Source organism: Coturnix japonica, chromosome 3 (genome assembly GCF_054131305.1).
Source record: "Coturnix japonica strain WE chromosome 3, WE-NBRP24, whole genome shotgun sequence".
In the NCBI taxonomy this organism is placed as follows: domain Eukaryota; kingdom Metazoa; phylum Chordata; class Aves; order Galliformes; family Phasianidae; genus Coturnix; species Coturnix japonica.
In genome coordinates, this window is record NC_140665.1 from 44,079,484 (window position 1) to 44,105,690 (window position 26,207).

Genomic DNA, 26,207 nt, shown 5'->3' on the forward strand with positions numbered 1-26,207 from the left:
AAGCTTTGATCCAAGGTCATTTCCAGTCTTTTATCACCTCTGTTTAATTCTCTCTTGATGCCACTTGACATAGGGAAGGTAGGAATGCTGCTACCGGGTGGTTTGGGGGACTTGCAGAGTTGTAGCATTAGCATCTCCTCTGTTTATGGATGAAGTAACATGGACAAGGCAGGTTAAGCATCTGCTAGAAGATATCAAATGGGACAATATCCGTGGTTGCAAGGAAGGGAAGCACTGTGAAGCATTTTTGGACATACTGCACAGCATAATTTCAGGACACAGTACTTCACTTATCTCCAAGAATATCCAGATACAGAAGGAAGAGGTCAAGGGGGGCAAATAACGAGGTTAATAATGGAGGATCAGAAAAAGCTTATGGGGGTTTTATTAACATTTTAAGTAAACACAGTCTATGCTTTCAATGGATGAAGAGGACCTGCAGCTCAGGGAACAAAGACCTCCAAAACGATCAAGTGTTGAAAGCAATTCACTGAGCAGGAACACTACTGTGATCATATACCAGAGGAGTTTGAAAACATATCTTCCCTCCTAGAAATGGTCAGAGACGATTTTGCTTCTACTGCAAGATAAACTGGTTCTTGCTGCTCACAGTACTCCAGGGAAAAATCACAGTGATGGCAATTTTAAGAACAACATCTCCCAAAAAAACATGGCAGGAGCACATTGTCTATTTGCTGTTTGTCTGGTTCTACTTATAACCTTCCAATGCTGTAGACATACCAGATCGTAAATTTTGTGAGGAACGGGTGATCTTTTTAAGATGATGTCTCTAAGGGCTGGGAATGGACTTTGCTACACCTCAGTCAAAACCAGAGTCCTGTTGATACTGTTTTCTTGCTATGCATGTGCAACGCCGAATGTACATGCCATCTGCACTGCTGTCATTCATCCCTGCTGTAGAGAGCTGCTACAAGGCCTGGCCAAATATCATCTCCTGCCATCTAGAGGCTTATTGCACACTTGTGAAGGTATCACCAACACTCATGTCACCTGCTCCCCAGAGGCAGCTGTGGGCTTGCACAGATCGTATTTGGAGAAGCACGTGCAGGAACAACTCATAGCAAGAAGCCAAGCTCAGAAATTCTTCACAGGAGTCTACAAGACTCTCTTTCCTTCTATTCTGTCACAGCCTTCCTTACAATCACTTAAGCCTTTACCTGTGAACCACTTTGCAAATTACATTTACAAAAAAAGATCAACAAAAAGTTTTTGTTGTTGTTTAAATAACAGTGTTGATTTCCAAAAAGAAAATAAGTATGACATTGTGGTCTTGTAGACAGATTTAAAGGCACTGGTTTCCCACAGCAAGGAAATACTTCCTAGCACACCTCTATGGAATGACAAAGCTATATTAAGCCAGTGAGATGAACCTTCAGGTTTGGAGTTTCCTTCACCTCTCTGGGCTGCTGCTCCTATGCCTGATCATGCTTATACTAAGAATAGTTTCCTAAAACTTCACTGAACTTTTCCATGTTACAGTTTGTTTCTGTTGTCCTCTCTCCTTTCACACCATGCCTCTGAAGAAAGTGTGGATCCATCTACTTTACAACCTCATTAGGATGTTGGAGATACCAGTTAGATCCACCTCCTTACCAAGCCTTCCCTCCCCAAGACAAAATAACTGAAGCACTCAGCATCTCCTGTATGTCCTGTGCATATTCTGCTTCAAGTTCTCTTTCCCATCATGGCCATTCTTTTCACCAACAGTTGCATTGCAATGGTATGGCAATGTGGCACAAGTCCTGTGGGAGTGGTCCTGGCTGTATGAGACACAGAAGCATGATGAGAAAGGAAGCTGAAATACAAGGCATGACATTGATTTCAAATGTTGCCAGCTCTGACCCCTCAGGCAGGCTGGCCACCCTCCAGGGGTGGGATATTTTAGACAACTGTTGATGCCAGCTTCACCGTGGGAGGAAGCAGAGCCATGCTACTACTGCATTGACCACATTCCCTTCTTTATTTACCTCATTCTCTTCTGCTGGAGGAAGGCAGTATCTGAAGTATGAGTATCTGACAGGCTGCATAAAAGGACAAGGGCTTAGGGGATAGAAAACCATGAAGCTTCTTCTATGGAGAAACCACAAGGAGCATTGTACATTGTTCAGTGGGCTGGGTTACCTCCTGCCAAGGCCTTCAATTATCTTTCCAAGTGACGCCCGATGTTTCCTTCATCACCAAAGGGTTTTTCTGTTTGCATCCTGGGTCTGCATGCTGGGCTTTGGCTGCCCCCAAGAACTCCTGGCATTTCTCACATGCAGACAATTGTTCCTGTTGCCTTCAAGGCAAAAATCCCAATTCTCACAAAAAAATAAAAAATAAAAATAAAAATAAATAAATTAATTTTAAAATGGTGCAGCAAGCATAGATTAGCATCTGGAACTGACCAGGGTCAGACAATGCTTCAAGCATCTTCTCTGCCTGTCTCTTCCTCCCCACCCCATCTCCTGCTGTGTTTTTCTCCCTTTATTTGCTAGGTCTATAGAATTCCCCACCAGGCAGGGCCCTCGCATTCCTCCACCCTGGAGGGACTTGGACAGGAGACAGCACCAGAAGAATCTGTGTGATTATTCTCTCTGCAAGGATCCTCCCACTTTTCCATTCCATTCCCTCAAGGATTGCTCAGAGGAGAAGACAGGGTTGGTGCAATACCACTCGGAGCCTGTGAAGGGACTCAGTATTCACCAGTCTGATGCCAAGGGCTTGGAGACCAGATGCAGATGTCGATTTGCCAGTGGGAGTGGCACGGGAGAGATGGAGGGAAAGACACATTCCTCTTCCTTTAGCAACATCCAGAGCAGCACAATGTCCCCTTTCAGATAGTGTAGCCACAAAGCTGAACAGATACTTTGATAGAATAAGGTTTTACCTGGCACATGGGCAGAGCTTGTTCTACTGCTTATTCTGTGAAGCAGCAGGACCAGTGTGTCACAGGGACAGTGGGGAATGGAGGCACCAAAAGGCACTCAAGTCTTTTGCAGTCTTGGTGATTCTATGATACCATTGCATCTTGTGTCCCACTGAGTTTGTCCTGGCTGGCTTAGCCTCATCAAAGATTTGCATTGGAGAGTAATAATGGGCAATGCCCTCCACCCCTCCTCCCTAGAATTTCCCAATTCTTCCTCAGCTGAGGCTGTTGGGGGGGGGGGGGGGATGAATTATGCTCTGAGCTCTTCATTTTGAGTGGGACATCCCTGAATGACATCCTTCAATGGGAATACACCTCAGGAGTATTTCCAGCGGGGGATGAAGGAAACAGATCTCTGTAGATGAGGAAATCAAAACCTACCTGTGGTCTGTGAGGGTGAAAATACAGAATGCACTGACTGTAGAAGGGAACATAGATCTTCAAACAGTAAGCCAGACCCTGACTGGTGAAACCAGGCCCTGCTCTTCAAAGTTAGTGACACATTCCATTCACTCATTCTGAAGACTGGGCTCTAGGCCAAGGAATGATTTTGATTTAATAACAGAAAAAACTGTTTTATTATTTCTGTTCTAGAATCACAAAAAGTCACTGAATAATTTACATTGGAATGGAATTCTGCCATTCTCATATCCAAACTGTTGTTCACAAGGACCCCAAGTCCTCTTTAGCAAAGCTGCTGCCTAAAAAGTAAGACCCAGCCCATGCTTCTGCAAGGAGATATTCCATCCCACACACCAGACTTCATCTCCCTTTGCTGAACTGAGACTCCTGTCAGCTCATTTCTCCAGTCTGCTAAGGTCTATCTGAACAGCAATTCTGCTCTCCAATGTGTCATCTGCTTCCCAGCCCCAGTTTATTATCAGCTGCAAGCTTGCTGATGGTGTATTCCTTCCTATCATACAGGTCATTAGACAGTACTGGCTTCTAAGGGGTTGTGCCTATAATCAGCTGTCATTTGGACTTTTTTATCACAACACTTTGAGTTCAGCCCCTAGGAAAAATCAATACATCTTCTCCCAAGGAAGACTTCAAAGAAGTGAACAATTTGTCACATAGTCAGGTTGCTTGACACAGATGACCAGAAAGGATGGAATAGAAATGGCACGATTTATCATAGGTTTATTAGGGAAAGAAGGTATATTTCAAGACCATATATTTGGCACTGTATGGAAGCAAAAGTATCCAAGAACAATTAAAATATTAGAAGTCAAATCATCATGAAAATTAAAATGTTCTCTAATCAGTTCCTCTTCTTCCTGTACAATTTACAGTAACCACTGGAAGGAACTCAAAAGGTATTAGCACTATACGAAATGTAAACTGGAAGGAGACCTGGGCTGTCAGAACAGTGGAGTCTTAGTAATATTAGCAAAGGTACTGAGGTGTTACAAGGAAATGGTAGACTATAAAATTTACTTGGTAAACCATTAGTGCTAGATCGCCCAGGAATCCCCAAATCTTATATTATTACAAGCCTACAAATGTTTACTACAATCATTATAGCTTTCAGCCGTGTCAGCTTTTGCTTTCTGATCTGGATGGAAGAGATTTTGGTAGCATTTTAAAAGAAGTGCATCCTGATTTGTCTTAGGACGGATCAAAGTCAGAGGAGTTTCCTGCTATTGGAGTCTTGTAAAGGCTTGGTGGCTTTGGCTTCCTTTTGGAAGACAAGTTAAGAGCAGTTTCCCATTTGCAAGTTACCTGCCCTGTGCCTCCACAACATGAAGTGAAAGATAAGGAAGGAGCAAAGAAATAAATAACATACTCACTTGATGAAAACTGATTTAAGAAAGGTTACACTAACCCTTATCCTGTTACACTTTCCTTATCTCAATAAAACAGTGGTGCGGTGAAGCTTAGCTACCTGTTGGTGTTAAATGACCACAACTGTAAAGGACAGAAAGTTTAACTGATGCTGATAAACTGCTGGATAAGTGTTTCTTCTGGAAACACTGCCACTCTAATATGGACAAAGGAGTAGATTTCTACTGAACATCCAGTCCGTAGGTTGCCACAGAAATGGGACACGGGTGTTTGATCAATAATTCATATATCAGACCAAGAGTACTCACAAGAATATAGATCTTTCCTTGGTTAATATATTGAGCATAGCAGTATCTCAAAGAATTAACAGCACCTTTTACATAAAAATTCCAAATATATTTATCTAGTGAACAAGAAAATCTCAGCATCTCTAAGCAGTACTTCTGCAGATGTACAGTACTGTATTTATATAGACATACATAGATATATATATATATCAAAGTGAATTTACACTGTGACCTGGTGATTAGTCCAGCAGCGAGTGAACCCACAAGAACTCACAGATAAGTCTTCAGGAAAATATATTGCTTTTGGTGGGTGGCCAGCTACAAGGCATGACTACATAGAAGAGCCCTGGCAGCACCCGCTGCTGGCAACGAGGGACAGTTTAGCATTCCATTCAGCAAGCACAGCATGCTTAGGTCATTCCTGCAAGATATAAGAGACTTCCACATTTTCATGGCTAACACAGTTCTAGTTTTCACAGGTCGCGCATGTTGCAACCACCTCTCTCTGCCTTAATGACCCAGAGGAGGAAGGAAGGACACCAAACCTAGATTCTGTCCATGCTTCCAAGTGGAAGTCAAGCAGTATCAAAGATTTGGGCTCGTGAAGGCAGGACCATGTCTGGTTTCACAGGGGTTTCTTGAGCAGATGGTCTTCACTGGTTTGCTTAATTAGTGGTGGTTTTTTGTGTTGTTTTTTTTCTGACTCAGCTGCTCACAGTCCTCTGGTAGAAATCATCTGAAAAGTGTGGTCAGTCTGTCCTGCCTAAGATGGAAAAGCAGACTGCTACCATTTCCCTGGGATAGGCACGCCACACTCATACCAGCCCACATAGTAGTAGGGAGTTGTGTATCCAATGCGTCCAAATGATACAGGCTCCTGGCGGTACTGCCGGTAATACCCTGTTGGGAAAAGACACGGGAATCTGACAAAAGTGACAGACACAGTGGGAGTCAATTCTACAGTCCAAATGGAAGCATACAAGCTGTCTGCTAGCAAGCTTTATCAAAAGGCTATTTGTTAGCCCTGGTATTTGGCCTAACTCTTTGTTGAATTATTTAACTCTGGTCCTTTATATTTCCTGCAGTTTTGATCGGTTTTACTGTTCAAAATCTTTTCAACTATTGTGTAATGCTGCGGTCTGCCAAAGAGCTTCTGCATTTCACTCCAAAGGTGGCTGTATTTAAGCAGCTTTTATGAAGTTTGCAGATCTGTTTAAATATATGAAATACTCTAGGGCAAAAAATACCATCAGATCATATTATCTCATCAGGCTCAAGAGACTATCAATAAACATCAGCTTTTCACAAAATAAAAAGGTATCATTTCATGCAGTAAATATGAATTTAAACCCTTTCTGCCCCATCTGATAGACTTCTTCTTCATCTGTAGAAAGAATGCAACTGCTTAATGCGTTAGGAGAGGCTCAACATTCTTCTCTGCATAGCTTGTGCACTGGAACATCTGAAACACCGATATGTTGTGCCAATAATGTAATTTCTGTGTGTTCTTTATCTCAGTCTCCTAGACCTAGTTATACACAATTCCCCATTCCTTTTCTGAACACAGAAATGCAATACTTCTCAGGAATATATAAGTATTAATGAGTGCTTCAGTTTCTTCTTGGTAACACCACCATGGATATCAACAAATAACATGGAAACTATTAAACCCAGATGAATGGTTTATATCAACTGATTTTTTTGAAAAGACTGGCTGAATTTCATGGCTGGTTTTCTTTTGTGGAGTAAGACATCAGTCTGTCAGCTGTATTAGTCGAGCAGCTCTCAGAGGAGCTCCTTCAAGGTGAGAATTTTCACTTGGAAAGAAGTTTCTACCAGGCCAGAATAAAAGTGCTGCAGACTGAACTAGATGCACTCCTATGTGTTTTGTACTGAATGAATTGGTCAGAAACCATTTGCAGAGTAGTCTGTTGAGCTGTAGCTGCCCATTGTTTTAAGTGGAAGAGTTTCTGCTCTTTGATTCAATAAAGCGTGTCTTAAAATTGGAACAAAAAGATTTCATAAGCCTATACAATTTCTTTCTTTCTGCTTTTGTACTCTGTTTCTGTAAATTATTTGCATTACATGTCCTTCTTTCTCTTTCTCCCTACACCTGAACCCTACAGATAGTGACAGGCACTTGGCCAGCATCCCACTCCCACACTACCATACCTCGGATGGTGGGCAGGGCTTCAATGTACGACTGAGGTCCTGTTCTTCCATCCAGGTGTGAATCCACAAACTGGCAGTGGTCTTCACCCCTTCCCCAGCTATCCCCAATGCTATAGAAAGTATCTGAAGAGTAATAGAGATGCATTATTTGATTCAGCATTATTTTTGTTTGGGATGCTCTTCTACAAGTGTGGAAACAGATGTAAAAGAAATATATTATAGTTAAAACGCATAATCACCTGTGAACAAATAGCAGCTGAAAAGAGAGAAAATGCAACTTTCACATTACAGAAACAGAAATTATGGAAAAGAGAAATGTTTTATAACTCAGTAAGGAACATCCTCCATTTTACATGTTTATGGACCCACTGCAACAAAGATGATGGATACAGAGAATTTCATTGCAATACATATAACGCAACAGCAGGCATTGAAATGATCCCAGTACCCTAGATCAATAACTGGGAAAGTTTTTTCATTATCTCTCTGCAAACAGATCCATACAAGAGATACTGTAAACCCTTGGGAGTACCACTTACTCAGCCACAGCGACACCTGCCTTCTCCTACTCTGTTCCCATCTGGATCTGCCCTGCAGAGTTCAAGGGTGCATTGCTCTGTTTGGCCATGTGCATCCAGCAGTCACCTGCCTATGAGGCAGGCATGGATCTTCCCAGGAAGATGTGTGGGGAGCAGAACATTGCTTTCAAGGGACAAAGCACAATGTGTCCCTCAGGATACAAATGTGCATACATTTTTCAAGTGAAACTTTCTCCTGTTCTCTATCCTCTGTCTCAAGAGCTCCGCTTAAAAGCTAATGCTACTTTAGGAACAAAATGCAGAGGCAGGCTGGCTATCATACTGGACCTTCTTGAAAGGACTCAGATAATCACCACAAAAGACTCAGTGAGACGTAAAGAAAGTGAGAAGGCAGAGACAACATCAAGTAATCATATAGCAGGAAAATAATCTCAGTACCTACCTTTCAGGTCATCACTGAGGTAAATCTTGTACCTTAAGGAGTTACAAAGAACCACCCCTACAAACTTGCGATACCAAGTTCGCTTCACATACTGCTTGCCACTGCAGTCTGAATAGGTGGGATCATATTTGAAAGTGAATGGGATCCAGATAGGCTCACCACCTTGGAGAAAAAAAATCAACATTAAGGACAGACATCATCAGTCTTAAGTAAACATTCTCACTGATTTTATTAAGAGACTTCTCTACCTAGTGATACAGCTAGTGATGTGAAGGAAAGTCTTTTCTTGCTATTGTGTTAAGAAGTTGAAATTAAAAACCTACTTTTCTATGTTGTTTTCTCACATTAGACCAAAACAGTGGAGGTTCCAATAAGAGACAAGTGAGTCCTTTCATGGGGAACTCTGCCTAAAGCACTGCAGCAGAAGTGACAATGTAATTATATCACAAAAGATTAAATATTCTACTGGCTTGCTTATATCTTTGCTTTATTGAAATGTTTCTTGCACTAATGGGTATAGAATGAGATATAGAACTTCCAGTGTGGTAATTGGTATTCTCTCTACCTACAGAACAGGGTCCTGTTTCTACTGTACCAACCTCCTTCCCATTAACAGACCCACAGAATAACTGACAGCAAAAAAACCTGGAGGTGACCAGGAGTATGGGAAGACCACTATTCTTAGAGGTCTCCCATACTGGCTGCCAGAGACACTTTATATCTATACAGCATCAGAGACACCTGAGAGGACATGTAAAAAACAGGCTAACAAGCATAATCAAGCATATCAAAATATAAACAACATCGTTGAAAAGCCCCTGGACTATCCATTTAAACTGCTTAGGAAAGCTGACTAAGTGTAACAGCCATTAAGGTCTTTTTCCCACTACATACCAGCAGTATTGTTCCTAGCACCAGGATACAAGCTCTTCTGATGATAGGCTGAGTGTGCAATACGCCACAAAAGATGCAAAGTGATAAGATTGAAAACAGAAAGCAAGCTCAGCAACTTCATGGCATGTCCCTGTCATACAGTTCTGTTATAAGTTCTGGAATTTTTTATTATTTATAAGAGTATGACAAACAGTGCAGATGATCATAACAGCTAGATATTAGAAAAACTGGTTATGCTGTATAAGCTATGCTCAGGCAACTGGAGGACACAAAAAAGCAATACAGTTTAGTGCTTTTTACTAAGCAATGAAGGCTGACATACCAGGCAGAAGGTGGGCCCAAGTAAAGCTCATAATCTAACAAAACTTAGAATGTGTTTCTTTTCAAAGAGTATGAGATCCTAAAACTAGCGCAGTGAACTATTTCCCTCTCCTGCCTAAAACTGCTAATTCAACTGTCTGTTGCAATGCTTCTAATATATATAACTGTTTTTCACAAATGTTATGCTCTTAATTTAAAAAAAATGGAAAAAGACTTACCAGGTGGTCTGACAATAAGGAGGGGATTATCTAGAAGAATGAAACAAATACAGAAGGAATCTCAGTATTTTATTCCAAGTCTTGTTTTATCAAATGAAATGTATAGTATCTCCCAAGAAAACAAAGATTAACTGCCATTAGTGATGCTGTGAATGTGGGATTTACGTCTCATTGATTTGCAGGGCTGAGCTGTGTGACTAACACATACAGGCCTAACTTAAAAAAGGGAAAGGTAGCCTGCCTTTGGCATGTAAACCTTAGTCTCAGATATTCATCGTGTTTAGCACTGTTGTTTAGTGGTATTCATTAACATGTGAAAGTCATCATTTTAACTCCTCATGTCACAGTGGAAGATTTTCAAGAGCCAACTAGACAGTGCCAGGAGCTCTGTCCAACACATCAGGAGCTTCTGCTTGCTTGAAATACTTTTCTAAACATAAGGAGGATGGAATAGGTGTGAAATAAAGATAACATATTAACAGTATCTAATGAGTGAACTTCGTCATATTCATTACAATGCTACTTCTGTTGTCTCAACTGGGTCTTATTATGCACAAAGTACCTGAAGAAAAAGTACGGTGCTTATACACTGATGGGGAAAATAAATTCCAGGGAGTTTTTACAGTTTGATTAAAGAAAACAATGGTTTTCTTTTCTCTTCAGCAAATGACTGAGGGTAAGATGTGGTATTTTTGGTAAGCTACTTGATCCCGTGATAGCATTCTTTATGGAATACTCTCATCACCTCAAACCTTCCAATTGTGCTCAAACAGCACTCAGTTTTTTTCTCTCTCTTTTGATCTATTCAATCACTGTAACTATACCACTTGGCTTTAGTTTTAGCAACTGCTTTTGCATTTGTGCCAGCTGGAAAGCCATCTTTGGCCACATGACAAGTGCAGGAACAGTGCTGCAAATAAAACTTTAACTTCAATGGAATTAACTTGTTACATAAAGTTCATAACAGGGTTGATTTTGGTTGGAAAAACTAGGCATTCAGAACTGCATAGTGGCAGTTAGCTAATCAGCAGAACTCCCCAGAAGGTCCAGCACGTTGCATTTGCCCATTGCCAGACTTCTTGGGATTTATATCTGAGCTTCTCTGACTCCTCTTAAAAAAAGAAAAAGAAAAAAGAAAAAAAAAAAAAAGAAAAAGAAACTTCTGAACACGTTATGCAGGACCATTTGCTTTTCCTCCACCTTTGTCTCCCTTTTGTGCAGGCTTACTTTCTTAATGGTTCTTAATGGCTCTTCTGAAGTGACCACTACAGGTTGAAGCTAAATGTGCAAATACAAAGACTACATAAACCCCATGTTGTCAAAAGGGCAAAATTCACAAGAGACAACTGACCTATTGCTCAAGTAAAGATTAAAGGCTTTGCCCTTTATTTTTTGGTGGAATCACTGACCTTTGGCTCAATGGAAATGTGTAAAAATAGCTCACTTAACACACTATTTTTAGGAGGGGGTGTTACTCTTGAGCACACTGTTAGCCCTGTGAAAGAGAAGCGTGCTTTGTCAAAAAAGGAACAGAGAACTTTCTTTGCCCATCTGATGGAACAATTGTTTCCTATATTTCTTCCAGAGACAGCCAATTCCAACTGCTCAGCTGTTCACAATTAGGAAACCAGTTTACCAAATCTTTGGTCAATCTATTAATGACATTAAACTTCCCATTGCTTCTGTATTTTGGAACACTAGACGTCTTTTGTATTTTAAATTTAACTTCCTTTTCCCTCAAAACTTTCACGTCACTTATATTTTCTTAGTGGCATTATGACTGTATTATGTTCTTAGCTTTAGTGAAAACAAATAATTAACCTTAAAAAACTCTCAAAGTAGTAATTTCAGGATAATCACAATTACTATCATGTTTGTTTCAGTAACTGCCCTCCCACATCTTTCATTATGAATTCAGTTATGTGATGAAAATAAAAAGCAGAACGTACCAGATTCTGTGATAAATGAGACTGAAGAGCTAACAGGTCCATAACCAAAGGGGTTCTTTGCTTGGACTTTAAAGTAATATCTGAAACACAATGAGAAGAAAAATAAGATTAAACCATTGATTTCACTGCAATGACTAAATTAGAAATTATATTAAAATAGGGAGAGAATCAAACCAACACAATTCCAGTGAGTCTGAGTGCCCTTTCTTTTGTATCACAGAATTGTAGAATGGCTTGGGTTGGAAGGAACATTAAAAAATATTCAGTTCCAACCTTCTGCCATGGGCAGGGCTGCCATCCGCCAGTTCAGTCCACCCAGGGCCCCATCCAACCTGGTCTTGAATGCCTTCAGAGACGGGGCATCCATAACCTCTTTGGTCAACCCATTCCAGCCCTTAACCACTCCCTGAGTAAAGGATTTCTTCCTAATCTAAATTTCCCCTCTTTTAGTTTATAATTAATCCCCCTTGTCCTATCACTATCTAGCTCTCTAAAAAGTCTTTTTCTCTGCTGTTTTTAATCTCATTTATAAAAAAGACTTGGATTTGAATACTCAGCCAGGCTATGAGCTGGCTGTTACACACAAATTTCATCTTGTTTATTTTTATCATCCTCACAATTACATCCACTTTATAAGAAACAACCAATAGCAGTAGGCTACATGAAAAAAGTTGGGAGGAAATAAATTCTGACCTTTCTGGAAGCTTTATCCAGATTAATTCCTAGTAAAGTAGTGGTATAAGCTGCAAAACTAAAGCTGTATCAGATTTATACAAGATCAGAAGGTAAGCTTTTGACCTTTCTTCATGAACTCTAGCAACAGCAAGATTATTTAAATCATGTGCTTAAATTAAAGCACATGACCAGCTACTAGAACTCCATTCCTTGCCTGACAAAAACAAAATTATTCTGTCTTAGAGAGGAGAATGTGTAAGCATATCTTTTTACTTCATTTCCAAATACTCTGATTTTTATTTGCTGTCTACCCTGACATTTATTTTTATGTTTTTATCCAGTCCAGAAGAAACAAACAAGAATGGAAGATTACTGGAGAAAGTTCCAGCACAGCGTTTTTTAAGTGCCTGTGTTTAGGTTTTCCTTTCTTGCATGCTTGCTCAGTTATGCTCTTGTAAATAAATTAGATATATCTGTAATATTCAACAGCATAGAGCTAGCTTTTAATCCAAAAGCAGACAGTTTCAAAACCATACTGTGTGACCAGCAATATTGTGTGAGCACTTACTCACAAGGATAGGTGCCACCAACCACTGATGGGCAATGTCCCATCCAAGTGGCAGGTATTAAAGCAAGCCCCATGAAAAGCATCAGCCTGCTCACTGTGGCAAAGCTCACCCCATCCTGCACAGAAACCCTTCAGCACTGCTGTGCTTGCATGGCCCAGCAGTGAGGTGCACTGGGCTAAGACAGAAAGCTTCATAGCAAATGTGGTCTGCTATCCCCTGGAAGCTTCTGCCACCAGCCATCATCTGTGTATGAAGTACAGACACCATCTACATCAAAAGCTTTGCTCCCCTTCCTTTACTTCTGTGCACAAGAAATAGCAATAGTCCCTGCAATGTAAGTGTGCAACATGTGGCTCAGTGACGAGTAAGACGCTGATGCCTTGCAAGCTAGCAGGGTGCAAGCAAATTCAACAGCATCCAGCTGCAGGAACCTTGCTTATTCTAGCAAGGAGTAAGTGGGCAGCAGGAGTGGGAGTATTCAGGAACATTCCTGAATGTGCATAAAAAGGCTCACAGTTTTCTTTTAAAAGACATACACACCATGGCAAAATGAAACCACATTAAATAGTGAAAGTTAGCAAGGCTGTGTTTTTTGATCATTCCTAGCATAATCCTGGCAAAAGTCTTGTCCTGTGGTTTCAGCTGTTGGCCTTGATTTCCTGACAACAGATTGTGAGTGTTCAGTGTGGCCGGGGAAGGAAGACAGAGAGGCAAAATCCTCCTGCATGCCCCTGTGCCCCAGACCAGGGCATGAAGCAGAGGACTGCTTTAACTACCAAGTCACCAGTGTTCCCAAAGGATAGTTGCACCAGAGACCACACTCCATTCACACCTCCTTTGCCACTTACACCTCTGTGATAGGGGCAGGGAGCACCGTGTGGCACCAGGCTGACCTCAAGGATGGGATTCAGGCAGTTCTTCCTCTGAAATGGTGGCAATGCAGCAGCCAGCTCTTGTTTATACTACTTTAGAAAAGCAGGAGGAAATGTTTGCCAGCCAAAAAGTGTGAGCCTTTCAATAGCCTTATTTAATGTGTATTAACGTTAGGGTGAAAACACTTCTGGTAGACACATTGCTGCCATGATCCGTATTTAGAATAGGAGAAAGCAACCCAAGAATCTCCTATACAAAATGCATCCACTTAAGCAGAGAAAAGCATGCAGCTTTGTATTTAGTGCTCAGTGCAATAATAGATTACCTAACTAATCAGGGCAATTGTACTCTCAGGTGTCCTACTGTGCACATAAAAAGCCTATCCGAGATACAAGATTGTTGGGGTAGCCTGAATCACTATCTGGAAAAACAGCAATGAAGTTATGAGGATGTTTCTCTTCACTAAATTGGAAAATTAGTTCCTAAGCCTTTAAATATACAGGAAGACTTTCATAGTGCCAGAAAGAAAGCCAGGACTCATGACTTGCTGACCTGTGATTTAAGCATAGACCATGCTATGCTTGCTGTATTAAGTGCATCAATAAAATAACGAAGTCAGGATATGTCAGACATGACAAATAAAGAAGAAATTGCCAAAGCCTTTCTAGTCCGTTTGGCACTCAGAGCCAGAAGGTCTCACAATTGCTGTTTGCAATTGTGAGGCCTGAGTCTGAGAGCCTCCTGTGACATGCTCTGCACAACACCAGAAGTGGTAGCAGACATTCTGGGGTCAAAACAGCCCTGAAGGGAATAGAAACCATGCAGAAAGGGAAGGTTTGAAGATATAGCAGCAAAAGAGGTTGTTCGAAATCACAGGGCTATCTAATTCCTAATGTAAGGCACTGCCACAGCTTTCCTGCATAAACAGAGAAAAGCCTAGCGGTATTCAAGGAGTTTGAAACGTTTATGAAGAGAATAACATGATTGCAAGAGATCGGATTTAGTGGCAAGCTCTCCAGCCCTCTTCATTGCCCTTCTTCTGTGATAGCTGAGAATTAAGCTTAGGAAAGCGATATTGTCAAGACTGCCACTTCAAAGATTTAAGGTTTGAAGTAATTTTAGCACCTATATTCCTCTGTCATGAGGAAGCAAGTCCTGTACCCACCAAAGCTGACCAGTGATTTGCAAATGGAAAAACTTCCACTTCTCAACTAGAGGCCAGGCAAGGCCTCCTAAGAAACCTTATCACACAGGCTAAACTTAGACTTCAGTTTTTGTTTTTCCTGAACACCAGGAAGACATTTTCCCAGACATGTCAACAGCTTCAAGTCTTCTCTGGAGCTGACTTCTGACACAACACCAACCCCTTTCTGGTATTCTGTGCGCACCACAGATTGCACCACCAGTAATCCCGCAAGGAATACCCATCACTCCATAGCATCTGCATACAGCAATCTGACTTATCAGAGATAACTCACACTATTCATTCCTAAGGCAAACATAACATTTTTAGACCAACTTCAGATACCACACCATGTTTTCTTAATTAGGATGGGGTTCTTTCCCAATGGTTAAGGGAGTTATTTTTAAGACTAAAAATATGCACTCAGTTCGGCCTTTGGATGTGGAGAATGTGAATGAGATTCACTGATACACACAAATTTTCTGTTATAAAGAACCCTACTTCACCACAGACCCCACATGACGCCTTTCCTTCTTTCAGACTATACAACAGAGGCCAATGGATTACACTCCTCTTCAGAAAGAATAGGTTCATTTTGTTTGAATCTCTCTGCTTTGAAAAAGCCTTCGTGTTCAACAAAGGAGTCAGTAGATTTGTGGATATGCAAAAACCTTGCTGTTTCTATAAAAATTCACTCCATTACTGTGATCTTCTGAAGCCTGGAGTTCATATATGTCTCAGCAGACCTATTGCTGGTTGGGAGCTCAATTCCCATTGATTCCTCTGCACAGAGCATTGCCGAGTCTCCAAGGGATTTTCACTGCAATTGCTCATCCAGGTGACAGAAAACCTTTGAGATTTTGGCCACAAGAAAGATCTATAGTAGACACTTGATACTGTTCTTGGGGTAGCAGGAGAAGGAGGCTTCAATGAAAGACATTAAGAGGATGAGGAGCTGGGGCTAGAAGGCAGAAAGGCCAGAGAAACAAATGATGGAAGAACCTTCACAGGGGAAGCTGGGGCATGGCGGCAGTGCCTTCCTGGCCTGCACAAGGCATAGTGAGAGTTGGGGAGTGAGGAGAAACTATGGAAAATTAGTGATAAGTAAAAGGGCTGGGGACATAAAGGAGTCTGTGGTGTGGAGGCAGGAACTGGTACTAGAGGCAAGAAGAGAGAGATTTAGGGAAGTGATGTCCTCAGGGAACAAAGATGTACACACAAAGGCAGGAGGGTCTGCATCTGCTTCTCTCACTATCTAGGAAAAGAGTTTAGGGGAAATCAGATGTCATCTGTCTTGTTCTAACAGGAGACATCCAGAGGTAAGCTGTGCCCCACAGCTGTTGTTCAGATAAATATTCAGATAGCTCTTCTATATTTTTGAAGTTGAGGTTTATGGCTTTAGCAATCAACCAAACCCTTGAATAATATGAGAAGTTATACAGCAATTAAAACAAGTGGGATGTAAAACCATACTCCCAACTGCTTTTAACCCTCATACATAAACCATTTTGGAACAAAAAGATCCTTTAAAGAACACTGTTTCTCTCTTCTGTGCTGCTGTGGCTGTTCTAGGAATGACTGGTCTGATTTATACATTCTCATCAAGTGAGGCATGCTAGTCCCCAGGATCAATCCCAGTGCATCTCCCACACTATCAAATACATGAGCAGCACACAACACCTTAAGAGACTGTAGTCATTATAAAGTGAAGAACCAACATCTAGCAAACGGCAGACTCAGCATCTGAGAGAACAGGATTGAGAGACACTGAGTATGTCAGTGATTTTAACATGTTCCCTCTGTGCCTATTCACTTCCCACCCAATCACTATAAACTATTCCAACATCATGCACAGCACACACTCTTGTTTTGCAACTTCTGTGAGATTTTTTGCAAGATAAAGAGCTACACAGTTCCTGCCAAACAGACTTCCAAGCAAGTGTCCTGGTCTCTTTATACCATGAAGCCTCCTCTACTGGCACAACTAACGTAAGCAAACAGCAAAAACAGGCCACTGAGAGCTGGCACCTTTTCCCACCATCCCATAGCTGCTAAATTTTGAGTATGCTGGTATGTTGGAATGGCCACATTAAATTACAACAAGAGTATAATTTAATATACTCTTCCCACAAAAATTGATTAAGTTATGCATACAACTAGAACATATAAAAACTAGAAGTTTTTAAATAAAATTTTCCCATATTGATAAGTGTTTTTATATATACAAACACATATTCTTGTACACACAGTCATCTACTCCAGTATTAACATGGTAAGCATATCACACAAACAGTCATACGGTTCATAAAACAATTTTCTGCCACACAGAATGATTAAAATCTAGATCAGGCATAAATACTTATACCAAGACCAAGGGAAAAAAAAAAAAGATTTTAAATTATTGAATGTGTTTAATTACCTTCCAGAACTGATAAAAATGGATCAAATCCTTACCGTGTGTTTGGCTTCAGGTTCTCAATTGGCAGATGAGTAGTACCTGCAGTTCTGGTTGACCACTTGTTTTTCAGAAAGTCATCGTAGGATGCGCTGTAAACCAGATAGCCTGTAAAAAGGAAAGACAAAAAGCTGGGAGCATTTTAAACTTAAGAGGTATTCCAAGCCTTAGGTGCCATGTTCAATTTCACGAGTTAGAAGGAATGTAAGCATCTTTGAATTTGTGAGTGAATGCCTAGCTTTCCTGGAACCACCCAGGCTACAAGAATGTCCTGTCATTGGCCAATAACAAGCAGCACCAAAGCAGAGGCCTTTTCCATGGCATATATTATATGTATATTCAGATATTTTGGGTCCAATGGCAAATAGGCTTTGATTTTCTTCTAAAAATATTTCAGCTATTTATCTATTTCAGTGTTTTCTAGCAATTTAGAGATTCATTTTTGAAGTCAGTTTGTGCTTTTATGTGGCTCTTAAAAGGTCTGAAGTTGCCTTAGCTCAGAGGGGACTAAATGCAAATGTGAAAGAAAAAGGCAAATCTGGGAAGTGCCTGCAGTGATGCTGAGTGTGCTACCCAGGAGCAGAAGTAGTCAGTCAAACTAATTGCTATTGTAAACACTGCACTGATGAGAAGTGATGCCTTCAGAACTGCTGCCACAGAAGCAGAACAAAAATCTGAAATATCTGGACCAGCATAAATGGATAACTCTGGCACTGAAGGATGACAAAAGGACCTTCTCACTCCTAAGAAAGCAGTCTTTCTTTTCTCCCTCAGAGAAATGTAATAGAGAGAGAATTTCACGAGCAGTTAGCTCAATTTGATAACAATGGTCAACCAGCAAAACTCTCCTCCCTCAGGAGAACAGCCCTGCCTACCCATGCGCTGGGGACATCAGTTCTGCAGTACCTGTTACCATGTCTCCTTGGGCAGGCTTGGCCCAGTCCACGATGACAAAGGAGTGACAGCCTTCTACTGCCACAACAGTGATGTTATGAGGGGCTCTGAGGGGACGAATGTCTTTCTCTTTAAGATCATTAGGGATGATCTCATCAAGGCTTTCCACTTGGAAGTGCTCCAGGGCCTCTGTCAAGGAGCAGGGGGCTGCTGGATCTTTATTTAGATAGGTCACATAAGGTGCTGAAAGAGACAGGGAAGGGTGACATTTAGTTAGTACTTTGTAGATTCCACAGTAACATGCAGGCTGACAATACTCTGTATGATTCCTACAGCTCTGAGTAATAGACAAGGTCATCTGTGGCCTAGGCCAGCTTGGGATCACATCAGGATTTCCTCTGTTTCAGTTTGTGCCCATTGCTTTCTCTTTTCAGTGGACACCAAATGAGTAGAGCCTGACTGTCTCATCTTTACAGTCCCCATCAGCTATTTATGCACATTGACAAGTTTCCTCTTCTTCACATTGAAGAACCCCAGCTCTCTTAGCTTCTTCTCATTCATCAGATGCTCCAAACCTTTCATCACTTTCATGGCTCTAGTGGCTTCCCGCATTTCTGCCTAATCTTTCTAGCCAGTTTGACTTGGGCAGCTCTGGCTGTCCAACCTCTACACATTTCTTTGTACTTCAAGGTGAACTGGTCTCAGCCAAGTTCCGCAGGCTTCCTTTTGCTATAGCAGTAAACCTGATCTAAAGGATCAACATGAAAAATACCGTGGTAGAGAAATGATTGGTGCTGCTTGTGCCCTCTTTAGCCTTTCCTTAGCTTACACCCCTCAGACCAGTCTCTTGCACTTTGCCAAAGGAATTTAGAAAGGAAAACAAAGCTTTTGGTGATCTCCAGGTAAGCAACCAATGTTCACATCACAACAGCTTTAGATTATAGCCTTGCCCTTGCTTGGTAGCCAGGAATCTTCTCTTGCATGTTCTCTCTCTCCATACAGAAATCATCTGCACAAGGGAGATATGCAAGGAACCATTTACTGGTCTTTGTAATCAGAAGCCACTGCAGCAACAAAGCATGGATCCTCCTCAATTTGATTCATAAGCAGGGGAAGGTGGGCTGCCAACATTCAGGGCTACCCCACACTCACAACTGTACCCAATTACCTAAAGAAAGGAGGTCCATTTTTACTGCAAGATGCAGAGGAGAGCAGTCTGGCTGCAAGACCCTCTACACGCTACCTACAGCTGCTCTGGGACGTTGTGTGGAAACATCACACAGACTCTTGGCATTTTATACAGGAGAACAGACCCTGCCAGCCTTTGATTAATATCTAAGACTTTACCAGGTCCTACACAAACATTCTGAAACTAGGCTGAAACAACAGGATGAGCAAGAATAATTCCAAAGTGAAGTCTGAAAACTTAAAGCAATTAACACAGTGGTCCACTGGGTATTAAGGGATTGGCAGTCACAAGTCTTCACCTTCCAGGAACACAGTCTGTAATTTCTATTTTTAAAATACTTATATTGACTGGAATTCCACTTTGGCTCAGTAAATAGACTAGACCATCTTGTTATTTATTTAAATGCAATAATAACATTCAAAATAAAGACTATAACACTTGCTTTTGGAAATGTTTATTCTGTTGCAATAATAAAACCCATTGAAATTGTAGTGTTTTTTTTCTCCAGTGCCTTTAAATGCTCATAAACTAACGTTTCTTGGTTTACCTTATTGGATTTCATGCCCCCTTAGGAATTTTTTCCAGATCTTGCAATGAAGCTAATTTTAGCCCCTCTAGCTAAATGAATCAAGAAGAACTGTCAGTGAGAGAACTAAACAGAAACATTATGAAATTGTTTGGACAGCAAAACTGAAGATGCACTGGAAAAAGTCTTGGCAAATATAAAAGCAAATATTTCGCTCCAGCAGCAGAGTTCCACTGTAAGCCATGTGAAGCCTGCAGATGTTGGAATGGAAAGCAAGACATGATTCAAAGATGACTCTCCATCCCCTGAACTCACATCTGAAACACTAGGCAAGCTAGCACGTGATCTGACCTCAGTTCAAAGTCCAGACATTTTCAAAAGAGTGTTAGGGGTTGAGCAGTGTTGGCTGGAGGCTGGAACACAATGCCCTTGCACCTCAACATCCCTTCAGTCTGACCTCAAGCTGCTTCTCTGACACTGAAGCAGAGCAGCTCTGAGAAGAGTGCCTATCTACACACTCACATATGCTGGAGCAATGCTCACTCCTCCTGACAGCATACTGTGGGTTCATTCCCTAAGTTCCTTCTGCAGAGCAAAGAAATAGCAAAGTCAAATTTATGTCTGCAGGCTTTACTTTTTGGAAAGTTCATATCCAAATGTCATTCATTTATTGACTTTCCCATATGTCCTACGTGAAGCACACCTTTGATGTACATGGTGAAATTACAGGCATCACACAGGGCAGCGAAAAGAACTAGGTCTTCCAGAGGATGATACATCTACGTGGAGACTTGTACTGCCTGAACTACAGGTGTGAATTTGAAGTGATGCAGCTGAGCTTACTGGAGCACCAAAGCAAATACTCTGACTTTCTCACTGACTTCAAGTAAACTGAATGTGATGCAGAATATATAGCACAGTAAAATAGAGACAGGTTTGCACTGCTTCAACAGTACTGGTGTAAGTCCACATGCAGATGTGCAAACATGAAAGCAATGAGCAAAGTACTGTAGAGTAGGTTTCCCTTGTGCCAGTCCTTACAAGGACTCCACCCTAGTCTGTTGGTCATATTCATGCAACAGTCTTGGCTTAATGGCTGATCTTCCCAGAACAAGAATTACTTGCAGCACTAGCATCAAGCTACATAATGCAAAGGATATCCTTACCAGTGAACCGTTTCTTCCCAGCAATGTCATATTCTGATACAGGGCCAGTACCAACAACACTAGTCTCTGGAAAGTCAATTTCTGATTCTGTTGTTGTAGTGGTAGTGACAGTAGTGGTGGTTGGTAGCAAAGTGCTCTCCAAAAACTCATAATCTTCAAAGGAAACACAAAATGAAAACGTTATACCCTATTTTCACATTATTTTGGCTTAATTATGAGAAGAAAAAAATTTCTATGATCAATCCCAAAGAAGTGCCCAAGGAAGCCCTACTACAGCTACTGCACATTTCTTATGGGCCTCTAAATCACAGTTAATCACACTTCAGCCTCGCAAGGGTTTCCACCAAACTGATGGACAGCAAGCACAAAGCCTTAGAAAACTAATGGCACTGCTGACTAGGACCTCATTCACATAGGTGAAAAGAGTGACAGTAAACAAATGTATATTCTATATTTTTGTAAAATCTATATTCTGAACTAGCTCTATTTGCCACTTCCCCTTTCCACCCCAAAGGAAGACAGCACAGTAGTTGAATCCACAGCCAAAGCCTTCAAATGCCAAAGGAGAGAGATAAAAGAGTAGAAAATAAGACTTTTTCAAGCAACCTCCATGTTACTAATATAAAATCTTGGAGCAGGTTCCTACTGCTTTTAAACCCTCCAGTAACTTTCAGACATAGTGTCTTGTACTTGCCATTTGCAGTCCCATTAAGGGAAAGCAAATTGGTACATATGAGCCTCCTGACATTCCGTTGTCCTTGATATTCAGTGCCATTAATTCCAGTGCTCTTTGAAAAGCCACCATGCTACAAGACATGTCATTTGCAATAGATACTTATAGTTAAACAGTACCATCATCGTATATCACATATGCCTCTGGAGTCGCTGTCACTTCTGAATCCAGTCCTGAGAATGTATCTACTGCAGGAAAAAGAAAAAAAACAAACAAACAAAAAAAAAACAAAACAAAAAAAAGAAAGAAAAAAAGAAAAAGAAACATAAAAATTCACTGGTCACCATCCCATTAAAATATTAAAGTTTAAAATAAAAATCTTTATCTTGTTGATTTATAAAGAAATAAAGACAACCACCAAGTTTGCCAGATAACACAGTGACAGTCCATTCCACATATTTAGAATAACAAGTGAGTAGCTAACTGCAACAGACAGGAGTTTTGCTGGAGGAAAATGGTTTGATAGCTGCTGCTGAAAACTGAGAGCAATACACCTTCCAGGGGCTCTGCCCTGGGCTCGAGGGCTCTTGGAGCAGAGGCAGACTATCTACAACCACATGGCACTCATGTCAGGATTTAAAAATATTCTATAGTCTCAAGAGTTGCAAATATAAGAAATCTATATTAAAGAAAATAAAAGATGAATTCAAAGCAATTCACAAAACTAAAAACTTCAGATATCTTTTGCAAGGTATGAAAAATCAAGCAATCCATAGATCCATACCAATTCATTCCAAAAGGCATGGATTTGTGCAATGATGCAGTTTGTGCTGGGTCTCCCAGGGTCCAGCACCCAGATCTCTTCTGCACTTGCTCTAGTCTGATCCAAGAGACTGAATGCCCTTTACATGTTGGGGCACATACATGTGCCTTGTTTTCATCCAAAAGGAATTGAAATTGTTCACACAGAGATTGCTCCATAATACAGATAAAAGCATAGCAAGTAGAGATGACTGGGAGGTGCACATCAAAACCCTCCCATTCAGCCCAAAGACTAATGCAAATGCTTCCTGAATTCCCGCTCATGTAAATCTTAATCACCCTGTACATTAGGTATTCAGCACCTGATACTTCAACTGCCCGGTAGCTCAACTTGTGAATTCTGAGGGCTTCCCAGCATGCTTGGAGAAATTTCTCCACAGTATTCTAAGGACACGAGGCTCAGACTAGCCATGAAAAGCAATGCAAAGAAATCAGAAGCATAGTGCTGAAATCCACAGCAGGTAAAATCAGAAGTCTTCAATGAAACTCTGGGTTTGAGAGGAAGGCAGTATGCAAATAGAAGAGACAGGCAGCAGTGACCTCAGGGTAACTATGCTAAATTAGGGAAGTTCATATAGCACTTAATGCGAGAGAAAGTGATTTTCACTAGGCCAGTACTATGAATATTGGAATTTTTCAACTGCCACCATTAAATAAATTACAAGTGTGAGTGATATGTTTTGTATTGCTTTTTTAAAATTTAAACCTAACAATTATTGTAAAAAATGATGGATTTTTTTTTTCCACTATATGAAGTTTCTTCGTTAATTCTTGCCAGACTTTTATAGCAATTCTGACATTTTCTAATGGTATGTTTAGGCTGTGCTCTTCAGAAGATCAGCTACTTGAAAGCCACTTTTGACAGGCTAGATTTCCTGTGGAATTCTGCAGATCTTCTACCACACTGGTGTCAGTCAGTATCTGCAACACACACCATTCTCTTTGACCCCAGAATCATCAGGAAGGCTCAGAAATTTGAAGTCTACTGTACAATAGATTTCAACTCATTCACACCTATTAGCTAATCAGCTTTCATTCATTTATAACGTATTTATTTATGCTGAATTCTGTTTTCTATTTTTTGTGCCTGTGCAGCCTATTCTACTTCCCTTTCTGTGTTTTGTTGCATTACCTGTGGCATGAAGAGAGTGGGGTTGTCCCCAAAAGACGTGTCTATTATTTTCTCCCCATATATCAATTGTATTCCTCCTGCTTGCTCCAATCACTCTTGTTGCATCTTTTCAGTCAACCCTGCCTGTGCAAAGTAAGGCTAAGTCTTGTTTGCCATGGTCTTTTGCTATCTGTGAAGACAGCAGATTGCTCAACAACTACTTGATTTTATAGTTGAGGCTTTATTCCACATGAGATCACAAAAAAAAAAAAAACCTAACTGATTGCACTGGCAAATCATTCCAGTGCTGTCAATCCCCTTCCTGAAAGTTCAAGACTTTTGAATCTAGTTGATAATAAATTCTGCTGGGTTAGGCAAAAATTCTGCCAGAGAGTAAGTGAATTTGCCAAAGCTTAAGTAGAACACATGTCGGTGTTTTTTGGCACTTGCAGACCCTGGCTGTTTAGAAGTAAAGCTCTTAGCAACAAAACATCAAGCTTTGGAGGAATAAGCATTTCATTAAATGAACTGAAGCGCATTCCAGATACAGATTACAAGGAAAGGCAAAGTAGAAATATGATTTGGAAACCATCAATGGAGAACAGCATGAAATGTTTTGATAGTTCAAGTAGTAGTTGTTTATCCCTCTTGAAACAAATACAGCACTTGTTAAACAAACAAACAGCAACCATTAAGTAAATACTATCATCATGCTTTCTCTCCAAGGAAGCTCCTCTGTGAACAGGCAGGTTGTCTTGCTGCATTCATAAATTGCTGACCAACGGGATGAAGAAAAATGATGCAAGAAAATCCTAATAATCACCCTTCAGACAAATTTTCGTGCTTGTTAGGTTGCTCAAGTTATATAACAGGTAAAGAGTGGAAATCCAGCATCACCTTGTACTTGTACACCTCAATCCATTTGCAGATTTTCTGTTGAAACACCAGACAGTTTAGGAGCGACTTTGAGAGTCGCTCATTCTGACTGAACACGCAGTCTGTACAAAAGTACTGTTTCTCATTCTTGGCTCTAACCAAGTTTTTCAGGCCATGCATACGTGACCTACTAGTAAATCTACTTTGGCTTCAGAGATATACGTATATAAGGTAATGTAAATGGGCTCAGTTACCCACTGAAACTAGCTACTCCAGATGGCAGAAGTCTGACTGCCAACTCTTTCTTTAGGTTACAGCCATGCTTCTGCTGCCCCTGGTTAGACTGAGCAGGGGACTACCTATAAGAGGAAAGAATAAAGACTGCCGTGGTGCTCCTTGATCCAGTTTCATACAATAAGTAGCTAACTGATTTTCAGTGCAGCATTCAGGTGGTGAAAGGATAAAACCTGATAAGAACAGGCTCAACGCTCCATAACTCCAGTGAACTTAGATTTGTTTATTTTGGATTTTAGATTTGCACAACATCCGAAGCTTCTATAACTGCATGAGAGAAATAATGGCATCCACCAACACCATTTTCTATCTTTAGATGAGACAGAAATTAATGTACAAATCTTTGTATTATCTGTGCAGAGTCAAGGTTGTCTTTCCCCAAGTTCATCCATGCTATGCTGCATTTCTGCTTGAAAATTGCTACCTCTGAGGTCTGGAAAGATAACAAGAATCCCATCTTTTGAACATTCATCCCACCATAGCCCAAAAGAGAGACTTTTCAGAACTTACTATGAGAAATAAATGCAAAATGGATAAACTGTAGGGACTCTTTTGGGTCCTCCCCTGGCCTGGAGTGAGGATTTGATTCTAGGTGGCGGCTGTTTTAGCTGCAAAACTGCTGCCTATGTTTGTGCACACATGCATGAACATATGTCAGAAGACTGGATTCAACAGAATGTGAGTTTTTTTCTGAAATCAACATATTTTCATTATAAACTTCAGCTTTGGGGCAAGCTGGCATTTTCTAGTGGAAAACCACTTAATAAGCAAACCCTAGCTGCTGTAGTTTTAGCTCCTTACTTTATCATGCGGGCCAAAATTTTCAGAGGCAGATTCTTTTCTGCTTCACATTTATGCAAGTGTGGCGTACAAAAAGCACAACCAAACAAGTTCAAACAGCAAAAAATGAAGTTACCTTCTGCATTGCACTCTGGCAAGCCATCGAACCCTAACAGCAAGTTGCCCTCATCATCATACTGTGCATAGGTGCCTGGAGGACAGGTTGGGGGTGGTTTCTCAGTGGGAGGTTCAGTTGTAGTTGGTTCAGGAGTGGTAGTTGTAGTAGTTGTTGTGGTGGTTGTAGTAGTTGTTGTCGTAGTTGTTGGGGGTGTTGTTGTAGTTGTAGTTGAGGGAGTGGTTGTTTTCTTAATCATTTCAAGACCAATTAGAGGTTTCCCTCCAAGGCTTATTATTGGTTTATCTTGTGCACTTGCTACAGGCTTACTAAATCTGCCATGTCCAAACAAAGGTATTCCATCAGGACTCACCATTGGGGCACCTTTTTCATCTAGGAGAGAACAAAATCAAAATATCTCATTTATTATCTGTTGCAGGCTAATAGTGTGGTACTTAGCAACAGTAAGA

At 40.8% G+C, this 26,207-nt stretch overlaps 1 protein-coding gene across 1 annotated transcript in view; it reads right to left on the reverse strand.

Moving 5' to 3' along the window:
* Positions 1–4,053: 4,053 nt before the first annotated feature.
* FNDC1 (fibronectin type III domain containing 1) overlaps positions 4,054–26,207 on the reverse strand; it is a 56,345-nt gene continuing 34,191 nt past the window's right edge. The window contains exons 11-20 of the mRNA XM_015858070.2: positions 25,759–26,130; positions 21,919–21,987; positions 21,067–21,219; positions 18,198–18,428; positions 17,291–17,399; positions 11,537–11,616; positions 9,588–9,617; positions 8,155–8,316; positions 7,174–7,296; positions 4,054–5,901 (exon numbers count right to left, since the gene is read on the reverse strand). Of these exons, the coding sequence (XP_015713556.2) occupies positions 5,786–5,901; positions 7,174–7,296; positions 8,155–8,316; positions 9,588–9,617; positions 11,537–11,616; positions 17,291–17,399; positions 18,198–18,428; positions 21,067–21,219; positions 21,919–21,987; positions 25,759–26,130 (1,445 nt within the window). The 3' untranslated portion in view covers positions 4,054–5,785. The remainder of the gene's footprint in view (positions 5,902–7,173; positions 7,297–8,154; positions 8,317–9,587; positions 9,618–11,536; positions 11,617–17,290; positions 17,400–18,197; positions 18,429–21,066; positions 21,220–21,918; positions 21,988–25,758; positions 26,131–26,207) is intronic.